The sequence below is a fragment of the Prinia subflava genome, chromosome 4 (assembly GCF_021018805.1).
Source record: "Prinia subflava isolate CZ2003 ecotype Zambia chromosome 4, Cam_Psub_1.2, whole genome shotgun sequence".
Lineage (NCBI taxonomy): Eukaryota > Metazoa > Chordata > Aves > Passeriformes > Cisticolidae > Prinia > Prinia subflava.
Genome location: NC_086250.1, coordinates 9,420,716 through 9,439,661, shown reverse-complemented (window position 1 = coordinate 9,439,661; position 18,946 = coordinate 9,420,716). Strand labels below are relative to the sequence as shown.

General features: G+C 41.1%; 1 protein-coding gene across 1 annotated transcript in view; it reads right to left on the bottom strand.

Moving 5' to 3' along the window:
* The window catches only part of ANO2 (anoctamin 2), a 130,986-nt gene extending 114,864 nt beyond the window's left edge, over nucleotides 1–16,122 (bottom strand). Inside the window, exon 1 of the mRNA XM_063395389.1 lies at nucleotides 15,918–16,122. Within this exon, the coding sequence (XP_063251459.1) occupies nucleotides 15,918–16,025 (108 nt within the window). The 5' untranslated portion in view covers nucleotides 16,026–16,122. The remainder of the gene's footprint in view (nucleotides 1–15,917) is intronic.
* Between the last annotated feature and the right edge of the window lie 2,824 nt (nucleotides 16,123–18,946).

The window sequence follows — 18,946 nt, the reverse complement described above, 5'->3', positions numbered from 1 at the left end:
AAGGTTCCTAGGTGGGCAAACAACATCACATGGGGGAAAGCACCTGAATTGAAGGTAGCTGTCACCAGGAGAGCATCAGAGTAAAAGCATCACAAAAGTTTGTACCATTCCTGCTGTTTCCTAAGCATTTAACCACTGCAACTGTTGTGGACCCTGTAGTGCACTAAGGGAATCTCCCACACCACAGGATCATTTTATGGCAGAATTGCCAATACCTGGAGAAGCAGTTCAGTTTTCCACATGAAATGTGGAGCTGAGAAGCTCTGCAGGGTGTTTGTGGGCTCTGCAGATTATTAGAAGGCAGCAAGAGCAGCAGCAGCCTTGAAATCTGAGTAATTCATCAAGCAGAGACAAATAGTTGCTTGAGACGTTGCAGCTGAGATAAGCACAAGGAGCTTGACAAAATGGGCTGGGACTCAGTGTCCAAGAAATACCTCACTCATAGATGGAAATTGCAGTATTAGAATATTTCTGGAGCTCTAGGGGACCCAGCACCCTCAGTTAATGTAGTACCAAGGCTCAAAACAGTATCTTCCCAGTGGAGCATGGTAATGACTGAAATCAGCCAGTAAATAGACAATATCAGATTTTCAGGAACGTTAATTAGCCAGCACATACTAGTGATCTCTGCAGAATGTACTGAATTATCAACACTTTTGAAAACCAGGCCTCAACACACTCAGTTCCCCAAAAATATGATTCAACGGGAAGCACTCTGTAGATATCAGTACAATAACTATTACAACACTTGTTTTTTTCATCCATCCTGGCAATACTGCTCTCTACATGCCCTAAACTCTGTTGGCCAGATTTAGCTCTCATATCCATCACCAGAAATTCAGCAACTCTGCCAATGCAGAAAGGAGACACCAGCCAGTCAGAATATATGTGTCAGTTTGCTCCTTTGTAACACTAAAATTAAAGGAGGATTATTAAAAAGTCTGTTGTCAAATCATTATTAATGAAATATGAATTTCATTTTCTATTATGATTCTAAGAATAAATTGTCAGTAAACACCAAAATACCAATGTTTGGTAAAGCTTGACACATTAGAAAGTTCTAGGTTCTCCAATACATTTCACAGCATGCAACAAAAATATTTTAGTGAGATTTTACTTTAAGCTTGGCATTGAAATATGATGATTTTTGTGGAAAGCTGAACAAGTCACTTCTAGAGATGTAAGGGTCAAGTGGGCCATTAACTTTCAATTATTAAAAAGATAATTAGCAGATAGAATGCAGAATATTAATATTACCCTGATACACTGCCAAAGTGTTTTATGCCATGAGGGAAATGAATTAGCCAAAAAAAAAAAGGATTTGTTATTCCAATCCTGGTGGCATCACACAAATTGAAATTTACAGGAAATCACTACCAGGTTTTTGTAATAAATGTGGTGCTATACACTAAGAGCAGTAAGTACCTTCCATCCTCCACATCTTAAAATTCATTTTATGTCTCATTAGAAGTACTCTGCATTTTGTCATTCTCATAAATCTTTTTGCTTGTTTTACATCAGCTCACTCAAAATCACGCAGTAACACTGCTTGCACTCATGCTTTTAAAAATATATATACATTACATTGCAGTAAACATTTTAGAGCTTTTGTTTTGAAATGATTCTGTCATATTTTTCCTCTACTTCTACCATAATGATCTTCTGCTAAATATTGGAAGTTTACAAAAGGGAGACGAAGCAATAAAGTCACAAGCACACTATGCCAGGCCGTGACTTAATAAGAGGAAGGTATGCTCAGCAACAGAACACCTAAATCACTGAATCATAGAATGGCCTGGGTTGGAAAAGACCTTAAAAATCACCTTGTTCCAATCCCCCTGCCATGGGCAGGGACACTTTCCACTATCCCGGGTTGCTCCAAGCTCCATCCAGCCTGGCCTTGGACACTTCCAGGGATGGGGCCGCCACAGCTTCTCTGGGAAACCTGTGCCAGGGCCTCACCACCCTCATAGGGAACAATTTTTTTTGTATTATCCAATCTAAACACTGTCAGTTTGAAGCCATTTTCCCTTGCCCTGTCACTGCAGGCCCTTGTCAAGAGTCTCTCTCCATCTTTCCTGTGGGCTCCCTTCAGGCACTGGAAGGACAATGAGGTCACCCCAAAGCCTTCTCTTGTTGGCCCATAACACCTTTGCTCTCCAGTGTGGTTCCTTCCGTACATCATGATAGTGGCTCATGAGTGCCAAGTCAAAGCTTTCAGAAACCAATGGGGAAAACAAAAATCTCTTTATACTACTGTTATTAAGGCCTGCAGAATGTAGCCATCCTTTTTATAGCCCTGATGGAGTCACACACTTAACCTCACATACTAAGAGGGTACTTCAAGAGAATTCAAAAAACAGAACATACAGGAAATGATTTTTGGAGTAGAAACTCTTATGCCAAGCTTTGAGTGCCTCAGGAGGGTGTTCTCCTGAGGACTTAAGAGACTCTTTGCTTGAGAAAGAACCTCAGGACACATTCTGATAACAAGCTGCTATAGCATTCACTGTCCTCTGGTCTGGCATCACCTGAGAACTGTTGCATACATGAATCATTCACTCTGTTCACACTTCAAGTGACATCATTAAGTTTATAACAAAGGATATATCAGAACTGAGATCAAAAGGAAAAAGTAGGAGGGGTTGTTTTGTCTTTTTATTTCCCCCCCACTTGTTTTGTCAATCTTCAGTAAACAAAGACGTCTCAAGCAAAGCTTGGGTCCATTTGCGGGGGGCATGAACAACTCTATCAGTGTTAGTTTAATACTGATCACAAAATGCCTTTGGTTCTTGGCATGCAGTAAGGAGAGTATTCAGAGATGAGAGATTTAAATCTGCAAAACTGGGAGCAAGAAAAACAAACATGGAAAAAATTTAGCAGATTTAAGCAGTAACTGGCAAATGAAAAGAGAGGAGACTAAGGCATGAAAAATAGATGCATATTTTAGCTTGCTAAAGAAACAATACAGAAAATTGTTCCTTTGTCTTTCATTATGACATATCTATCCTGGCATTTCTACTACACAAATATTGCACTTGTGGTCAAGGATAATTTCAATGCATTGTGATATCCTAACCATAAAGTTCTTTGGTCAGATCGAAGTCTCATTTGTACAAGTTTGTTAGGACAGCACATATCACCTCATATTCCTACTTCAATTTATCTTGGCTACTCTGTTTATTTTCTTATACACAAATTATAATCTTGGTAATACAGAATCCATCTCTTTTTTTTCTGTGTTTATTCTAAACTGAATAAAGGGATCACTGAATAACTGAGCTGGATCCTCATCTGTTGTACACCCCAGCAGTAGTATAAATAGCAGGAACCACACAGATCCAGATCTGGTTATATAACTTGTGCACATGATGGGAAAACATTACAAATATAACTTTAAATTTAGCATTCTCTATTAAAAATATCGAGTGGGGCTTTTGCCAAGAAATTCACACATCAATCGCAGATAACTGAACAGATGTTTTGGCTAAAGCAGGCTTCAGCTGGGACATTCACACACACACAAAAGGACCTCTAACACTGGTAGGATATTATAAGTTTAGAGCTTTCTCAAATTCTGCTTTAACAAAGATTGTTAACTAAATATTTGCAACATGTTTTAGCTCTTTTCAAATATTTATAGAGATGGTTTACAAAAAGAAATGCAGCTATTTGCAATGCTCCTTTTGGACCAGAAGCACAAACATAATCAAGTTTGCATAACTCTGAAAGTCTAAAAAATTTCTTAATTCCCCTTACATCCACATATATGTATGCATACATATATATATGTAGATATATATGTATAGATATATGCACACAGTTATTTATAACCAAACTAGGAACCCCTGCTTGAATATTGCCCTTCCAGGGAAACTGCTCTGGTGTTAAAAGCTTCTCCTCCTGTCCCTGCCAAAGGAATAAACACCATTTGAGCTTTTCACATTTCCATTTCCACTCCAGAACACTTAGCCTGTCTGTAATTAATATATCACTATATCAATGTCTAATCATGATGCATTTGTCCAGCCCAGACTTCTGGAGAAAAATAATAGCAATTTCATGGCAGTAATGCACCTCTTGCCACCAAGTGAACAAAAGAGGTTGTTAAGTAAAATTTAATAACTGCAAAATTGTACATAATTTAATTGGTATTTATATATTATTAATAACTAAAGTTTTAGATTTATAAAGAGTAGTCTGTAATAAATACAGCTGTCAGTGTTAAAGGCAAGTGGCAGAACAAAGATTTCTTGGGAGGAAGAAAAACTGAAGATTTACATCAGGTGTGTGCAGGTAAAAGAGAAACATTTTAGGAACAGAAGCTGTGGGAAGCAGATTTCCAGTTGTGGGAAATAAGTGTAAAGACGAAGACAGACATGCTGCCAAGGGAAAACTTCCCATTTTTCATTCCCATTCCCCTTCACACAAAAGCTTTCACACATTTGTTGCCCAGAGCAGCTGTGGCTGCCCCATCCCTGGAAGTGTTCCAGGCCAGGTTGGATGGGGCTTGGAGCAACCTGGAATATGGAAGGTGTCCCTGCCCATGGCAGGGGGGTGGAATGAGGTGGTCTTTAAGGGCCCTTCCAACCCAAACCATTATGGGACTGTAGGATTTGAAAACCCATTTTCCAGTGAAATAACTTAGCATTTCATCTCTGCTTTTCTGCTGTTCTCTATTGAACAATAAAGGAGATGAAAACAGGAAAACAGAGCTGGAAACCAGAACTGAAAGGAGCCCAGATAAGATGCCAGGGAACACAGGAACAGGAGATCCTACGTCAAAAAATATTTTCAGTCTCATGACAGTTTTTGGCTAGTTAAGTTTGATTCCTGTCTCTGCCCTCATGTAGTTAACAACATTTTAAATTTAACAACAGTTAAAAAGTCATTTCACAGCAGGTTTGGCATTGATGTGGAGAAAAGACACAGGTATGAGTCCTGCCAGAATTCACTTCAGGAACTGCAGGAGGTAACAGCAGCCTCTTAAGCTCCTGTCATTCGTCTGAACAGGCATCTGAGAATCAGGATGAAGTTTGCTCTTCAGAGGCACCTACCCCTTTATACTGATTATGCAAAACTGTATCAGAACACAGGCACTTGGATATGGAGTACGGGCAATAGGAGTTTACCTTGTCCTTTAAGTGCTTGAAAGAGCTCTTAGATCTGTACTAAGGAAATGCCAGCAGCTCAGGGAGTGATCCTGCCCCTCTGCCCAGCCCTGTGAGGGACATCTGGAGTGCTGTGTCCAGTCCTGGGATCACCAGGACAGGAGGGACAGGGAGCTCCTGGAGCGGGGCCAGCGCAGGCTGCAGAGATGATTCAGGGCCTGGAGCATCTCTGACAGGGAAAGGCTGAGGGAGCTGGGGCTGTCCAGCCTGGAGAGGAGCCCCAGCTGAGAGGGGCCCTCATCCCTGGGTGTCCCTGTGTGCAGGGAGGGCTCCGAGCAGGGCCCAGGCTCTGCTCCCTGGGGCCCAGCAATGGCACCAGAGGAACGGGCAGGGACTGATGCCCAGGAGGTTCCACCTGGACATGAGGCAGAACTTCTTCCCTGGGCAGGGACCGAGCCCAGAACAGATTGTCCAGAGAGGGAGTGGAGTCTCCTCCCTGGGGATATTCCAGACCCCTCTGGACACAATCCTGTGCCCTGTGCTCTGGGATGGCCCTGCTGGAGCAGGGAGGTGGGACCAGCTGACCCTCTGTGGTCCCTTTCAGCCTGGTCCATTCTGGGATTCTGATTGTCTCTTTCATTTCTTCCACTTTCCCATCTGTTTTCAAGGGTCCAGGTAGCAGAAGGATGCTCACTGCCTCGATTCCTGGATTAAGCCTACAGCTTTTGATGTATAATTCCTTGGTTACACTTTTTATTGTGGTTTTAATTATGCTAGAGTGCTCTGTAACTAGATGCCAATTATTTTTTTTGATAATTACTACTGACATGTACAAGTGAAGGGATACATTTTAGAGCTACCTATTAGTCTTTTGTGGTACTTAAAATTCTACAACATTAACAAAATTGGTTTTACATTGTAATTACGTGTGCATCTTTTAATGAAATAATGGAAGTGAGAATTGCTAGGCACACAGTACATTATTGTAGTATGGGGTTACCAATCACTATATTATAAAACCACACCTACTTTTAAATACCAAAATGAGCTGTCTTCAATAACATAATCTAGGAAGTCACCTGACATGCAGGGTTTGTCCTGCCAGAGAGTCCAAGCATTGTGAAGATATGGAAATTAACAACAATTTACAGCTGGATCTTGGTAAAAGCATCCTTTGTGCTGGTTTTTCTATCAAGAGACTTGCCAGTTGGTGGCCAGATGTGACAAAACATCCCTAAACCAACAAATACTTTCCAGGAGAGTCACTTGTGAACTGTGGCTCACAGGTGAAAAACAACCCAGGGTCCCTTGTGGTGCAAGCTGTGTCTTAGGTCGTCACTGTGGTGCACTGTGGTGTCTCCTGCAACACATCAGTTGAAAAGTAAAGCAAGTCCTTTAATGAGCACACTTTGGTGCCTCACTACAGCTGAACTTGGCCAGCTTTGGGTGAACAGCTTCTTAAGGACAGCTTTGAAACAGGAGAGAATAAGGGAGGAAGGAAATTTTGCACAGAAGTTGCTGAGAGAGAAGCAGTTGGGAGAAGGATGAAGTCTGCATGTCCCAGCTGTGGATTTTCTCAATGGAGAGGATCATGGCTCATGAAATATTCTGAGTTGGGACCCATAGGGGACATCAAGATGTCTTAGGAGTTGTGACTTCACACAGACCTGTGAGTGATGGCAGCTGATGGGCAGGGAAGGGTGAAGGGCTGACTTCACACCAACCAAAGGAAGATACCATGACACCAAAGAGTGCCAGGGTTTCCAAGATTTTAAACACGAACAGCGGAGGGGTCTTTTCAAGAAAAAACAAAGTGATTTCCCCTTAGTAATCAGAACAGGATACAGGATATGGAGAAAAGCATTGTGGACAGAAATGGGGCACCCTCTGTGGCCAGGCAAGCAGCCCTGCAGGAGACTGGTGTGAAGGGACAGAGGGGAATGCACAAAAGCCAGAGGCAGGTGAGCAGGTCAAGCACTGGTGAGGTGAAGCAGGTACTACTCATTAACCTGTGAAAGCTGATCAGTGCCACTGCAAGCAGAGAGTAAACATTATCCAGTGAACTCACAGGGACCTGTGACAAGCAGGGAGGCTTGCCAGAGCTGCGGGGCACCACGGCGGGTTGACTGCACTGCAAAAGTCTGAAAATACCCCTAATTTAACAAAAAACATGGTATGACATTTCCTAGGTCCCACTAACCAGAGTGTGCACGTTGAAAGGGTGGAAGAGCCTTCCTGTGATCTTCCTTAGGGACACAATCTTTAGGATGTTATTTTGCCTTAATGACCTAACAGAGCTCAGTAGCAGCTGAACATTTGCACATCTTCAGAGGCAAGAAAAGAATGATCAGTCAAAGTCTGCAAAATGAAGTATGGAATATGAGAGTTGGAAAAAGAGCAAGAATAGCAGAGGTTTCCAAGACAGACAAACTTACAAATGAGTGAGGATAATGGGAATGAAGCAAGCAAGGGATAGAAACAATGACACTTAAATCCGGAAAAACTAAAACTTGAAAGCCCTGTGACTTACAGGACATGCGTGGATGAAACTTTCAAAGCATTAGGAAACTCAAGTCACCCTTCACATTCTGTAACCAGTTTCAATAGAAGCAGACCTAGGACTTGGAGTGACTTGAGAAAAAGTCCTAAGTATAGATGGGCAGGGATATCATTCCCCATTTTGAATGGATTAAGGAAAAATTACATTAGTTTGAACTAACACTTTGGAGGTGTCAGTGTGGAGTTCTGCTTAAGTATTTTCAAGAACTTGAATATATACATTCTATATCTCTGAAATGTTAATTTTTCTTTGTGTTACTAAATTACTCCAGGTAAACCCCAACCCCAACTGAGCTTAGTGAACCTGTAGACAAAGACAGGAGAGAAATTCCCCATGTCCCAACTGGGACATGACTAAGGGAAGTGCAACTGGGCTCCTCTGGAAGAGAAGGATGTTGGTGTTTTTCCAGAGTACTGTGTTGTCTCCAGCCTGTGGAAAACAGTGGCCAACTCTACATTTCCAGGAAAATGTTTCTATTGATGTCTTTTTGTTCTCCCTGAAAAGGTTGTTGTTCCCCCCAAAATAGGAAATATTACTCCACATAGCTGTTCAGTCATTTTCCCACCCTAGGTACAAGTAGCTTGTTCTCTCCCAAATATATTTTATTTATTTATTTTACCAGGATACATGTTATAAAACGCTAAGATCATCTACAAGATCACACCTCCAGGATTTCCTTAAAAGTACAGTGTATGGGTGTCAGTCCTTTTCGTGATTCTATAATGCTTTAAAATGATTACAGAATCCAGGAACTCAAGAGAGAAGACAACAGAGAACTGAATAAATAATTCCTAGATAGCAGAGCTTAAAGCAAACATATCCATTATCAACACAAACAAACAAAAACAACAAGAAGCCCCTCCCAAAAAACAATGAATAAAAATCCATACACCTGTTCAAAAGAAACAATTTTGTCCAACCATTTGGTTTCAGGAATGAAATCATTGTTATATTAATTCTGACCTAGAATAATTTCACAGAAATTACAGAAAACTACAGAATACAGCACAATATTACATAAATCAAAATCTAACATGATTTTTTCTTTGGCCTGTTACTGTGAGCACATACCTGTACAAAAGAGACTCAATAGAGGGCACACACTTATCAGCACTGTGTACCAAGGAAAGAATCTATCCAGAAGGGTAAATTTTCCATGCTGTGCATGGGGATTTAGCCATCAAATTCTCATTAAAGCTAATGAGAACATGCAGCTCAATGCTACTCTACTAAATTATGGTTTTTTCCTTGTTGTTCTATTCAGGACAAAATAATGGCTGACCTGGAATCACTGCAACGACAAAAGCAACTCTGTGATAGAGTTTTGACTGATTTGTCTTGTCCTGTGAGTTAACAGACCTTGCAATGACCAAGAAAGACACTTTGAATACAGTCTGATTACAGCTTGTGGCTTGCACATCACAGTTTCCTTTTTTTTTTTTCAGGATGTAGGTGTGTGGGACAGTTAATGAATCTTTCCCTCTGTGGCAGCTTCTCCCCACTAAATCTGTGCTCATCCACAGGAATTACCACTGAACTGCTGGAACTTTGCCCCTAACAAGAACTTAGGTCTGCAAAGGATTTAAGAAACAGTTGGAGCTGAAGAAGGTGTTCTGATTACTAAGGGGAAATTACTTTGTTTTTTCTTGAACAGACCTCTCCACTGTTCATGTTGAAAATCCTGAATCCAGTTTTCACTGCAAAATGCCTCCCTCTCAAGTACAGTATACCGTTTGAAAGTGTACACAATGTAAAATGCCTTGGGACATTTCTTCCCTATATGAGATCATTCCTTCCCTACGGTATTCTTCCCTGGAAAAATACTGCTTGCCTGTCTGAGCATAATGTCGTGATCAACATGACATTATAGTAACGCAGATTTGGGCAGAATGACACACACAGCCATTAGAGTGATCAGTAAAGCAACAAGAGCTCAAAATGTACAAGAAACCCACAACCCTGAGTCATTATTTACATTACCTTTCCCTGGATCTGCCAAAAGATAGCAAATTCCACCCCCTCACTCTCCACACGCACAAACAGTTGTGGGTGGTTTTTTTTTTTCCATAAGACAGTCCTATCCTGTAAGGACTAATTTCCACTGTCAGATACCCACCAGAATTTTCCCTGATGGAATCCAGTCCTGAATCCGAGAAGGCAAAATGACACCTTATGGAATGACTTTAATTTGTCTTATTGCAGGCAGAGGGAAAAAAAGAAAAAAGAAAAAAGAAAAAAGAAAAAAGAAAAAAGAAAAAAGAAAAAAGAAAAAAGAAAAAAGAAAAAAGAAAAAAGAAAAAAGAAAAAAGAAAAAAGAAAAAAGAAAAAAGAAAAAAGAAAAAAGAAAAAAGAAAAAAGAAAAAAGAAAAAAGAAAAAAGAAAAAGAGGCAAGAGAGGGACTGTCTTAGATCCTTTATATCTACAACATAAATCAGTACATAAGCTAATGTATATTTGTATAAAAGCAACATACTGAAAACAGGAAACACTTATCCACAGTGTTGCATCTGCTCCAAAGCAGAATTCTCAGTGGCTCTGATTTAGGCAAAGGATTTTTCATGAGGTGTGCATTCATGGCTAACCAGAAATGCCTCTTAAAAAATAGTGAAATCACACAATTACCCAACCCACAGAAATTCAGTAGCGAGCACTCCTTTGGCACCAGAGATACCTGCAGGGCTGTTTGCTGCTCAGACAAAGTAAGCAGTGGCCTGGGGTCAGAAAAGCAAATAAAGTCTCATTTTCCCTACAAAGGAAACCCTGAAATTCATGGGTTTTCTACTATGACAAAGAATAGGTCAAGGTGCATCAGGCATTGCAGCTGGGGCAGTCCTCACCCAGCACCTCATCCCAGTAAGAGCAGCGTGACCTCTGTCATTTAATAGCTCAGAAAAGCAGCAAATCCCAGGGTCAAATTCCCCAAACTGTCTCATATTTTACTATTTTATTTTCATGAAACTGTTTTTCATGAAGCTGTACTGGCCTAAATGCCTTGGAGAAATTATGACTATTCAGCCTCCAAGCCTCCTCTGCAGGCACTGTGGCAGCATCACATCCCTCAGGGCTTCATGTGTCACCCTTCAAACCCTCCCCAGGGATTTAATTTACACATTAAAACTTCTGCTGCAAATGAGAGCACTGATAATTAAAATATGTTTTCAGGGAATCATCTGTGAGCAGGCCAAGCAGCTGATTTTGTTACTGTGCACATCCTATCCTGCAAGTGTCCACTTCTCCCCCTGCCATGCCCCAGCAGAGATGCACGAGCCATTCCCTGTGGGTTCTTCATCTGCCAGGCTGTTTGTAGGAATTGAAGAAGTTCTCCCAGCAGGTGACAGAACTCAGCACAGGACACAAAGAAGTGAAAAATTCAGGAGGCTATTGGCCATTTCTACTATGCAAGTCTGCTAGAAACAGCATCATGTAAAAAAAAATGTAAAATTAGGCTGCCTCTGGCCCAGATCCCATTGTAAATATCACCAGCATATAAAGCCCTACACTACCTTCATCTAAAATTCAAGACATGGGTGATTCCATTTCCCAGTCTGCAGACAACTGATGACATTTACCACTGCTTACACAAGAGCTTTATAAATGTTATTGACAAAACATAGGTTATTTTTGTACATCTTTTCATTTTTTTCTACATCTCTTGGAAGCCTTTTTGACTAAGGTACCTCATAGCTGAGCACCAAGAGTCTGGATGGTAATTAAAACACACAGAGTCTGGACATTCATCTATTCAAGTCACAACACAGTCATTAAAAAAACCCTAGGACTCAGAATATGGATTTTGAGCTTTGACAGCACAGCCATTCTACTTAGCCACCTTTTATTATGGATCATTATTTTAATGCTGATTTAATCACACCTAAATCCTATGGGACTACTTCAAATCCTGTCTAAAATGGAGACATAATTTCCTCCTAAATAGTTAATCAACCTGCCAATATTTTCATCACGTTCACCTCACTAACACTGAAAACCTTGCCTTGCCTGTTCAACTTTAATTTTATAAGAGCTGTGTATTACATTTCAGCCCCATATAAGTAACATACAGGAGCAGAACATGTTTTAGCTAATTAATGCTTCTGTAACCAGAGTCGCTGAAAAATATGCATCAAATATTTATATAATTGGCTCCCCAAAGAAGTATTGCCTCGTTCTGAGTGCTGAGAGACTGAAATACAAAGTCCAAAGACCATGAGCACTAAAGACTCCATTCTTTTTCCAATGCTCCATTACTCTGTTTGTATTCTCATCGGCTTCAGGAGGCATTCATTAACAGGGGTAAAGGTCTAGGACTCATATTAAATTTCCATATCCTTTTAAAATTAATGTTAGCTACTATTAAGCTTTCCTCTGCACTTTGGTTGGATGAATATTTTGAGGCAATTACACTGTCCACACTGAGTGCCTGCAAGGTGTCTCACATGTACTAAGGGCATGAGATGTTTTCTTGGGAGTGTCCACAGAGCTAATTGACAGACTTTGGAAAAAAACCCATATTTTTTTCTTTTTTTCAGGCTTTTAATTACTACCGAGTTAAGCAATATACATGACATCATTTTGGCTACGTTTTGCCCTTAACAGCTGACAGGAGACAAGCTGCCTCCCACTGACAAATAGGGATCACCTTAGTGCAAAAAAACAGTGCATTTTAACTCCATATTTAAAATCTACTGCAGAACTAAGCTTTTGTTTGGCTCAGGCTGGGGGGGTGTTGGGAATTTTGTTTGGCTGGTTGGGTTTGTAAATTTATGTGGGTTTTTCCCCACAAAAATTCAAAAATATGCCTTGGAATATCAAGTAGAAAAATCCAATCACAACCTCCATCATCAGTAATATTAATATCAGTATTGAGGACCTTAAGGACTTCCTCCCATTCAAGTGTAATGTAATCAAGGGAGTTCAGTGAGACTTTTTTGAAACAATACTAGCTCAAAAATTGGTGTTAGATGAGCTTCTTGGAGGATAATTTACACTTTGTTTTAGAATTGCCATCATCTCCCCCTTGAAATAATATTTCCTCTCCCAAATGCTACTTAGCAAAGTACATTTCACTTCCAATGTGCTCGAAAATGATCCAGCTTTGTCAGAATGCCAAGGCAAATCTCCAGTGTCTTCTTATTCCATACCTATTATGCCTTACCATACATAATACTAATTGAAAATGGTGTGTGTTGCATTTGCAGTAAAATTCAAATTTAAGGGGATGACTGGTTTCAGATTAGGTGAAAACTAATCAGTTTCCTCAGGAACAAATAACAAACAAACCAAACCAAACTAAAACAAAGCAAACAAAGACAAACAAAGCCACAACAAAGGTTACAAAAACCCAAAACAACAAGAACTGCAATGTCCATGGTATTTACTGCCCTTCCCAAGATTGTCATTGTGCACTTCGTCTTGGAAGTGCAAAATATCATCTCATCAGTTTAAAAACAGGAAAACAAACAAACAAAAAACCAAAAGAGGAAGGTTGTATTAAGGGAAATGAAAGTTTCTCTGGAGGATAGCAATAACAAATGATAGAAAATTATTAGAAAGTTGAAAATGTAGTGAAAAATTCCTTAATTCACAAATAATAACTGGGTGAATAGAGATAGTCTATAGCTTTGCCTATTTTCCACAAATTCAAAACCAGCAATATGCCTCCCTCCACATACAAATTATACATCTTCACTTTCTTCTTGTCCTCTTCCTTTACACATTTGACAAATAAGTGAGAAAATGTTTTTCTCTAGTTATCAAACACGTAACAATATAATAATGCCACATGTTAGCAAACATATTAACATCATGGAAGCTCCTACTTTTCCAAAAAAAAGATAGCTGCAGAAATATTGATTTTTGAATTGCTGTAACTCTATCCTGTGCTCCTAGATATGAACTTCCTGATGTCTAAAATGTTTCAGCCTTCAATAGCAGCTTCTAGAAGAAATCCCATGTCCTGTGAGGTTGGTAGACCCAAACCATTCCACCATTCTCTGATTCAGGACATCCCATCATTCCAAATTAGTGGATTTTCTTGCAAAACCATAGGAGGATTATGCAAGGCAGAGAAACCAAGGCCTATTATAAACCAAAGGACCACAAGAGGAATCCCTCTAGTATTTACCTTTGCAGCCAGATCAGACTTATCTTAAAATCTGGTACAGAGTATATATTAGAGAATATATCTCAACTCCAATAGTATTATATTTTAAAAATCTGTTTCTTATATTATCTGTTTCTTATGTTGTTCTTAAACAAACAACAAATGAAAAAACCCCTCCCAAACAAACATTCAGTCCAGCATAATCCACTGGAAATGTAGCAGTTGAAAGTCCACTGTGCTGTACAAAAATACAAATGTTGCTTTAAGGCTATTCTCAGTTAATGAATTTATTGACACTTTTTTTTTCCTCAGGACTAAAAGCAGAAGTTTTTCTCATATCAGCTCAACACACAGTTTTGATCCACATATAAGGACAGCTGTGCCTTTCACATGTGCCTAATCAGCATTTTCTATGAAATTCACAGGAAGAAAATGAGCAGAACTTTCAGCATGTTCCAACAGGAGTTAACTAACAGAAGAAAAATCAGTGAAGTGAGAAAAAGGAAGGGAAGTAAAAGCCACAGGTCATAGGCAGGGAAGAAAAAGGGTAAGACATTGTCCTTCTAGTCCCTTCCAGTTTCTCAGGAGATTCTGGAAGGGAAAACACTTTCCCCTTTTGAAGAGATAGCTTGTGTGTTAGGGAAGAACAGGAGGAGGGGTGGGGGACAAGAGTGATGCCATACATACACAGTTAGAGAAGTGATGGAATAGAGGTTTTTGTAATTTTTAATATCAATTAATTTTTTCTGTAAAAGAACTGATCAACAATTTCCTGTGAACTTCCCACTTCATTTAAAAAAAAACTTTCTCTTCATAGTGGAGATTGTGACAAAAAGGGTTTTTTTGATCAACACTTTATGACATAATTTATCATTTTGTATATTAAGAGCATGTGTCATCACTTGGAAGGAGGCCAAAACAGAATTTGTATCCAGCTGGACTTAGGGTAAGTAATGAGTCAAATAATCAAACCCAAATCTCCTGCTTGACTTTTTGGATTCTGATGAAATTCAGAACTTAAAGGAGTCTCCAAAAACAGCTGTTCTCCTGGGTTTTATGCAATTTGGTTATAAAAATCATAGTGGTAAGATGGTCGTGTACTGAACCATAACCCCAGTGTGCAGCATAAAAGAATCAGGATCTGAGATCACTTTTTTCTGCTCAGTGCAAGGATGGCTCAGCCAGGCTGTGCAATGAAATACAACCCAGAGCCACCTGCAGCTCAGAAAATTAAACAAGGAAAATGCTAAGAGTCAAAAGACTTTTCTATTTCTTTCTACCCCTGCCAGTGATTTAACATGCATATACTATGCCAAGCCAGTCAGTCTCAAATTTTTGGATTCAGTCTGTGGTTTGCTCCACATTTTGGAAGTGTTGACTGGTTGCACTGGAAGCAACATGAGCTATAAGTTCTTAGCATGTACAAAAAGGAGCCCTAAATCTCTCAAATTTGGTGTCAAGAACAGAGCACCTACCAGAACCCAGCAGGGATTTCCCTTCAGTGGATATAAATATCCATGGATTTCAAAGGGGCACTGAGGGATAGCACAGAGATCAGTGCAACAACGTGGGATTTGGAAGACCTGTGCTCAATTGACTGACTGGCAACAGCCAAGAGAAATAACCACAGCGTCATTCCAACATCACACACATGGGAGAATGAAAACATCATAGGCTGGGCTCTTCTCCTGTCAAAGCATAGGAGCTTCTCATTTTGTGGGTGGAATGAAGAATGGACACAAAACTCACATAAGGCTGAGAACAAAGCTGAGAGTCACATTGAAAATATTGTGAGGAAATACAAAATGTCTTTGCAGTGTTCCAGCAAATTACTTAAGTAATACTCTCCTCGTTTTAGCGATATTCAAGTTGTTGGGTTTTTTTGTAAGAAAAGTGTGTCTGCTGCATGCCATAAGAGCATTTAGATAAAGAAATATATTTTCACCTGAAGTATGATTGAAATTGCTATTCAACACTCCATTAGACAACAACAACCACCATGTCTTTCTCAGGCAGAAAGGACCAAGCAACACAAACACACCCTGGCCACCTTCTTAGCTTCACACCGCATTTTGGGCATCCAAAGTGGCCGCTATCCATCAGGGCACCCAATGCCATGTATGAGGTGCAAGTCTCCTTCTCTTACCTCGGGGTCCTTCTCGATCTCCAGCCCCGCTTCCAGCAGGTTGCGTTCGTACTCCTCCCGCTGCAGCCGCCTCTCCTCCTCCAGGGCGTCCAGCGGGCTGAGCTCCATCGCCTCCAGGCCCGGCAGCCCCGGCCACTCCCGCAGGGCGCGCTGGCCATCGTCCTGCTGCTGCTGCTGCTGGGGCTGGGCACGGCCCCTCCCGGTGTCCCCGTTCAAAACCAGGCCCGCGGAGGCGGATCCGCGCCCCGGCTCCGGGGAGGCTGCGCCGGGCTCGTGCCGGGCCAGGCGCCTGCGGTAGTGGTAGGCCAAGACATAGTCGACCTTCCTCTTGCTGTCCCTGAAGCGCAGGCCACTCGGGGAGGTCTTGTCCCTCGCCCCTTCCAGGGTCCCTTCCACATAGTTGTTGATAATCTGGAAGAGAAACATAGGAGTTGCTCAGACGAGAAAGCCAAAAAGCTTGAGTTGGTGGGGGGTCTACCTCCACACGCGCACATGAGGCCATGAAGAATCCAGGTATGGCCTACAAATACTAATTTTGCACACCAGTCTCACTTCATTCTTCCTCTGATAGTAAATTAAACATAGTTTAGTTTATCCTAGCACATGGGATCCCTACGGAACAGCAAGTACGGAGACACAGCCCAACTCTGTCACCCTGTTCTGCAAGTGAACAGAGCAAGGGGAGAGGACACCCACAGTTTGAAAGGGGGCACAGAAGTGAGAATAAGGATCACATTACAGGCTGTGGAGCAAAGCAGGCAGGAAAGGGAAGCAAAAACGGTGTCAGAAGGAAAGAAATCGATCTTAGCCAGAATAGGAGAAATATCTTTAATGTGCTTCAATGTTCAGAGGGGCAGGGATGGACAGAAACACTTTGGAAAATATCAGGGATTAGAAAGGATATAGCCCATGAATGGCTAGGGGTGTTAGCTTGTGTTTTAACGTATGAAAAGATGGTGTGACTGATCAGTAACACTGCAAAAGGGAATACATGGCTAAAATCCTTCAAACCACCCATGCTGCACCCAGTTAGCCCCTCAGACCGTCCCTGTTTCATCATCTCCCTCTCAGAACCCTTCTGGGATGCAGCTCCAACAGTAATCCTGCCATCACACCCCAACCTGGATGGGAATTCTGCAGCATTCATCTGGAGGTCTGGCACTGAGTCATTCACTTGCATTTCCCACTCATTAAGGCAGCCCATGAGTTTTCCAAACTGTTTCCAGACACCATTTCCAGCACAATGCTGCAGTGTAAAGCCCTTCAGAGAGCTCTCTAGAGTGTTATTCACTGGAGTGACACCAGCCCTCCAAGGATGGAGGAAAAAGATAAAAGCAAGGGTCAACTTTGCAAAGCAATTGTCTTATAAACTAATTCCAAACATCTATGGTTCCCATAGGTGACTGCACAAGCAAAATCTTGACAGGTACCAGTCAAAGGTTTCTTTCTCTCTTTTTCTCCCCTTCTTTACATGTGCTGGTAGTGCTGAATACAAAGTTAACCACTTGCTGTATGGCATTTATCTTGTTAGTTAACACAACACAAATTTATGAATGCATTATATAAATGTGCATATCATTACAGATATTACATCAACACACCCAGATTCTCGGTTTTCATTGTTTTGCTTCACTTAGTTTCCCACAAAGTACCTTTTAGTCATCATGCCACTAAATAAATCTTAGGTTTACGTGCATGCTACATCCTTCATCCTTTCACAAAATTACCACCGAATAATCTGCTCTGCACATTGCACTTATCACACCCTTCATGTCTAAAGTGTATATACAGTCCTTTTAGGCACATCCAAAATTACACTCAGCACTACATCCTGGCAGAATATAAAATTGCTTGCGAGACAACATGTAATTGCAATACTCCATTTCCTGAGTAGATATATTTTCGTGTAGTACTCACGGGCAGCCCATGCAAACTTTCCGGATCCATCTCTGCCCCAGCGAGGGAAAAAGCCGTGGCAGATTTCTAGTGTCCCTCCCAGAGAGTTTCAGGTTATACAGCACAGAAGGAATGATGTCACCACCAGCAGGTCACTAGCACAAGGCAATGCATTAGCTGGCTCTAGAGAAGATGAGCTCTGAGCATCGTCTCCTCCCTTACTGGAGAGTGTGGGCAGAAACAAGAAGCACGAACAAGAAGCCGGAGAGGGAACAAGGAGGTTGGAGAATGTGAAAATCACTCCGAGATTTTCCTATTTGTTACTGTGTGGAGCCACCTGCCACATCCCAGCCACCTGAGAGGGCACCATAGCAACACTTGGGGTTGCTGAAGTTACACAGGGGATGGGGAGAGTCAACAGTGACTCCCTCTCCACGGACTCTTTTCCTCACTCTTGGCAGCAAGGTGCCATCCCCATGACTGGGTATCCAATGCACAGAAAACGAATCAAAGTTCCCACAGATTTCACTAACAGTATTTCCTGCCCCTAAATTTGCACTGCTTGCCTTACCATGTGACATTCTGGCACAAAAAGAATTTTTTAGGGAGGGATACAAAAAGTCACAATTTCAAAAATGTCTCTGAAGGAACTATCAAGATCTTTCTCTTCTCCTCTCTCACAGCCATTGTAAAAGTCAGTGATTTAAATTACCAGCTTAGGTCCTGCTTTCACTGCTTCTTGGTGCTTCCAAGACAAGAAGCCATCATACCAAGAAATAAGAAAATAGGAAGACAGGATCAGCATTTCATTATGATTTTGTTCTGGTGATCTGATAGCAAATATATCACTACAAATATATCCCAAAATGTGCCTCCTCTAAAAATGGTTCTCCTCTGAACATTACAGCCACACCACACTTGATTGGATTAATTCCACTAGGAATCAATCCAATCCAATCCAGACCCCATTACTACCTGAGCACAGCTGGCACAGGCACACTTGATTTAGTGATCAACCTGCAGATCTTTTCTGCCATGGGGGGCAATTGCAAACCCTCCATTCCTGCTCTGAAGGATTTTGGCTAAAGCAAACAATTAAGAAAAGTTTGGTGAGTTTACTGCAGAAATTAGTT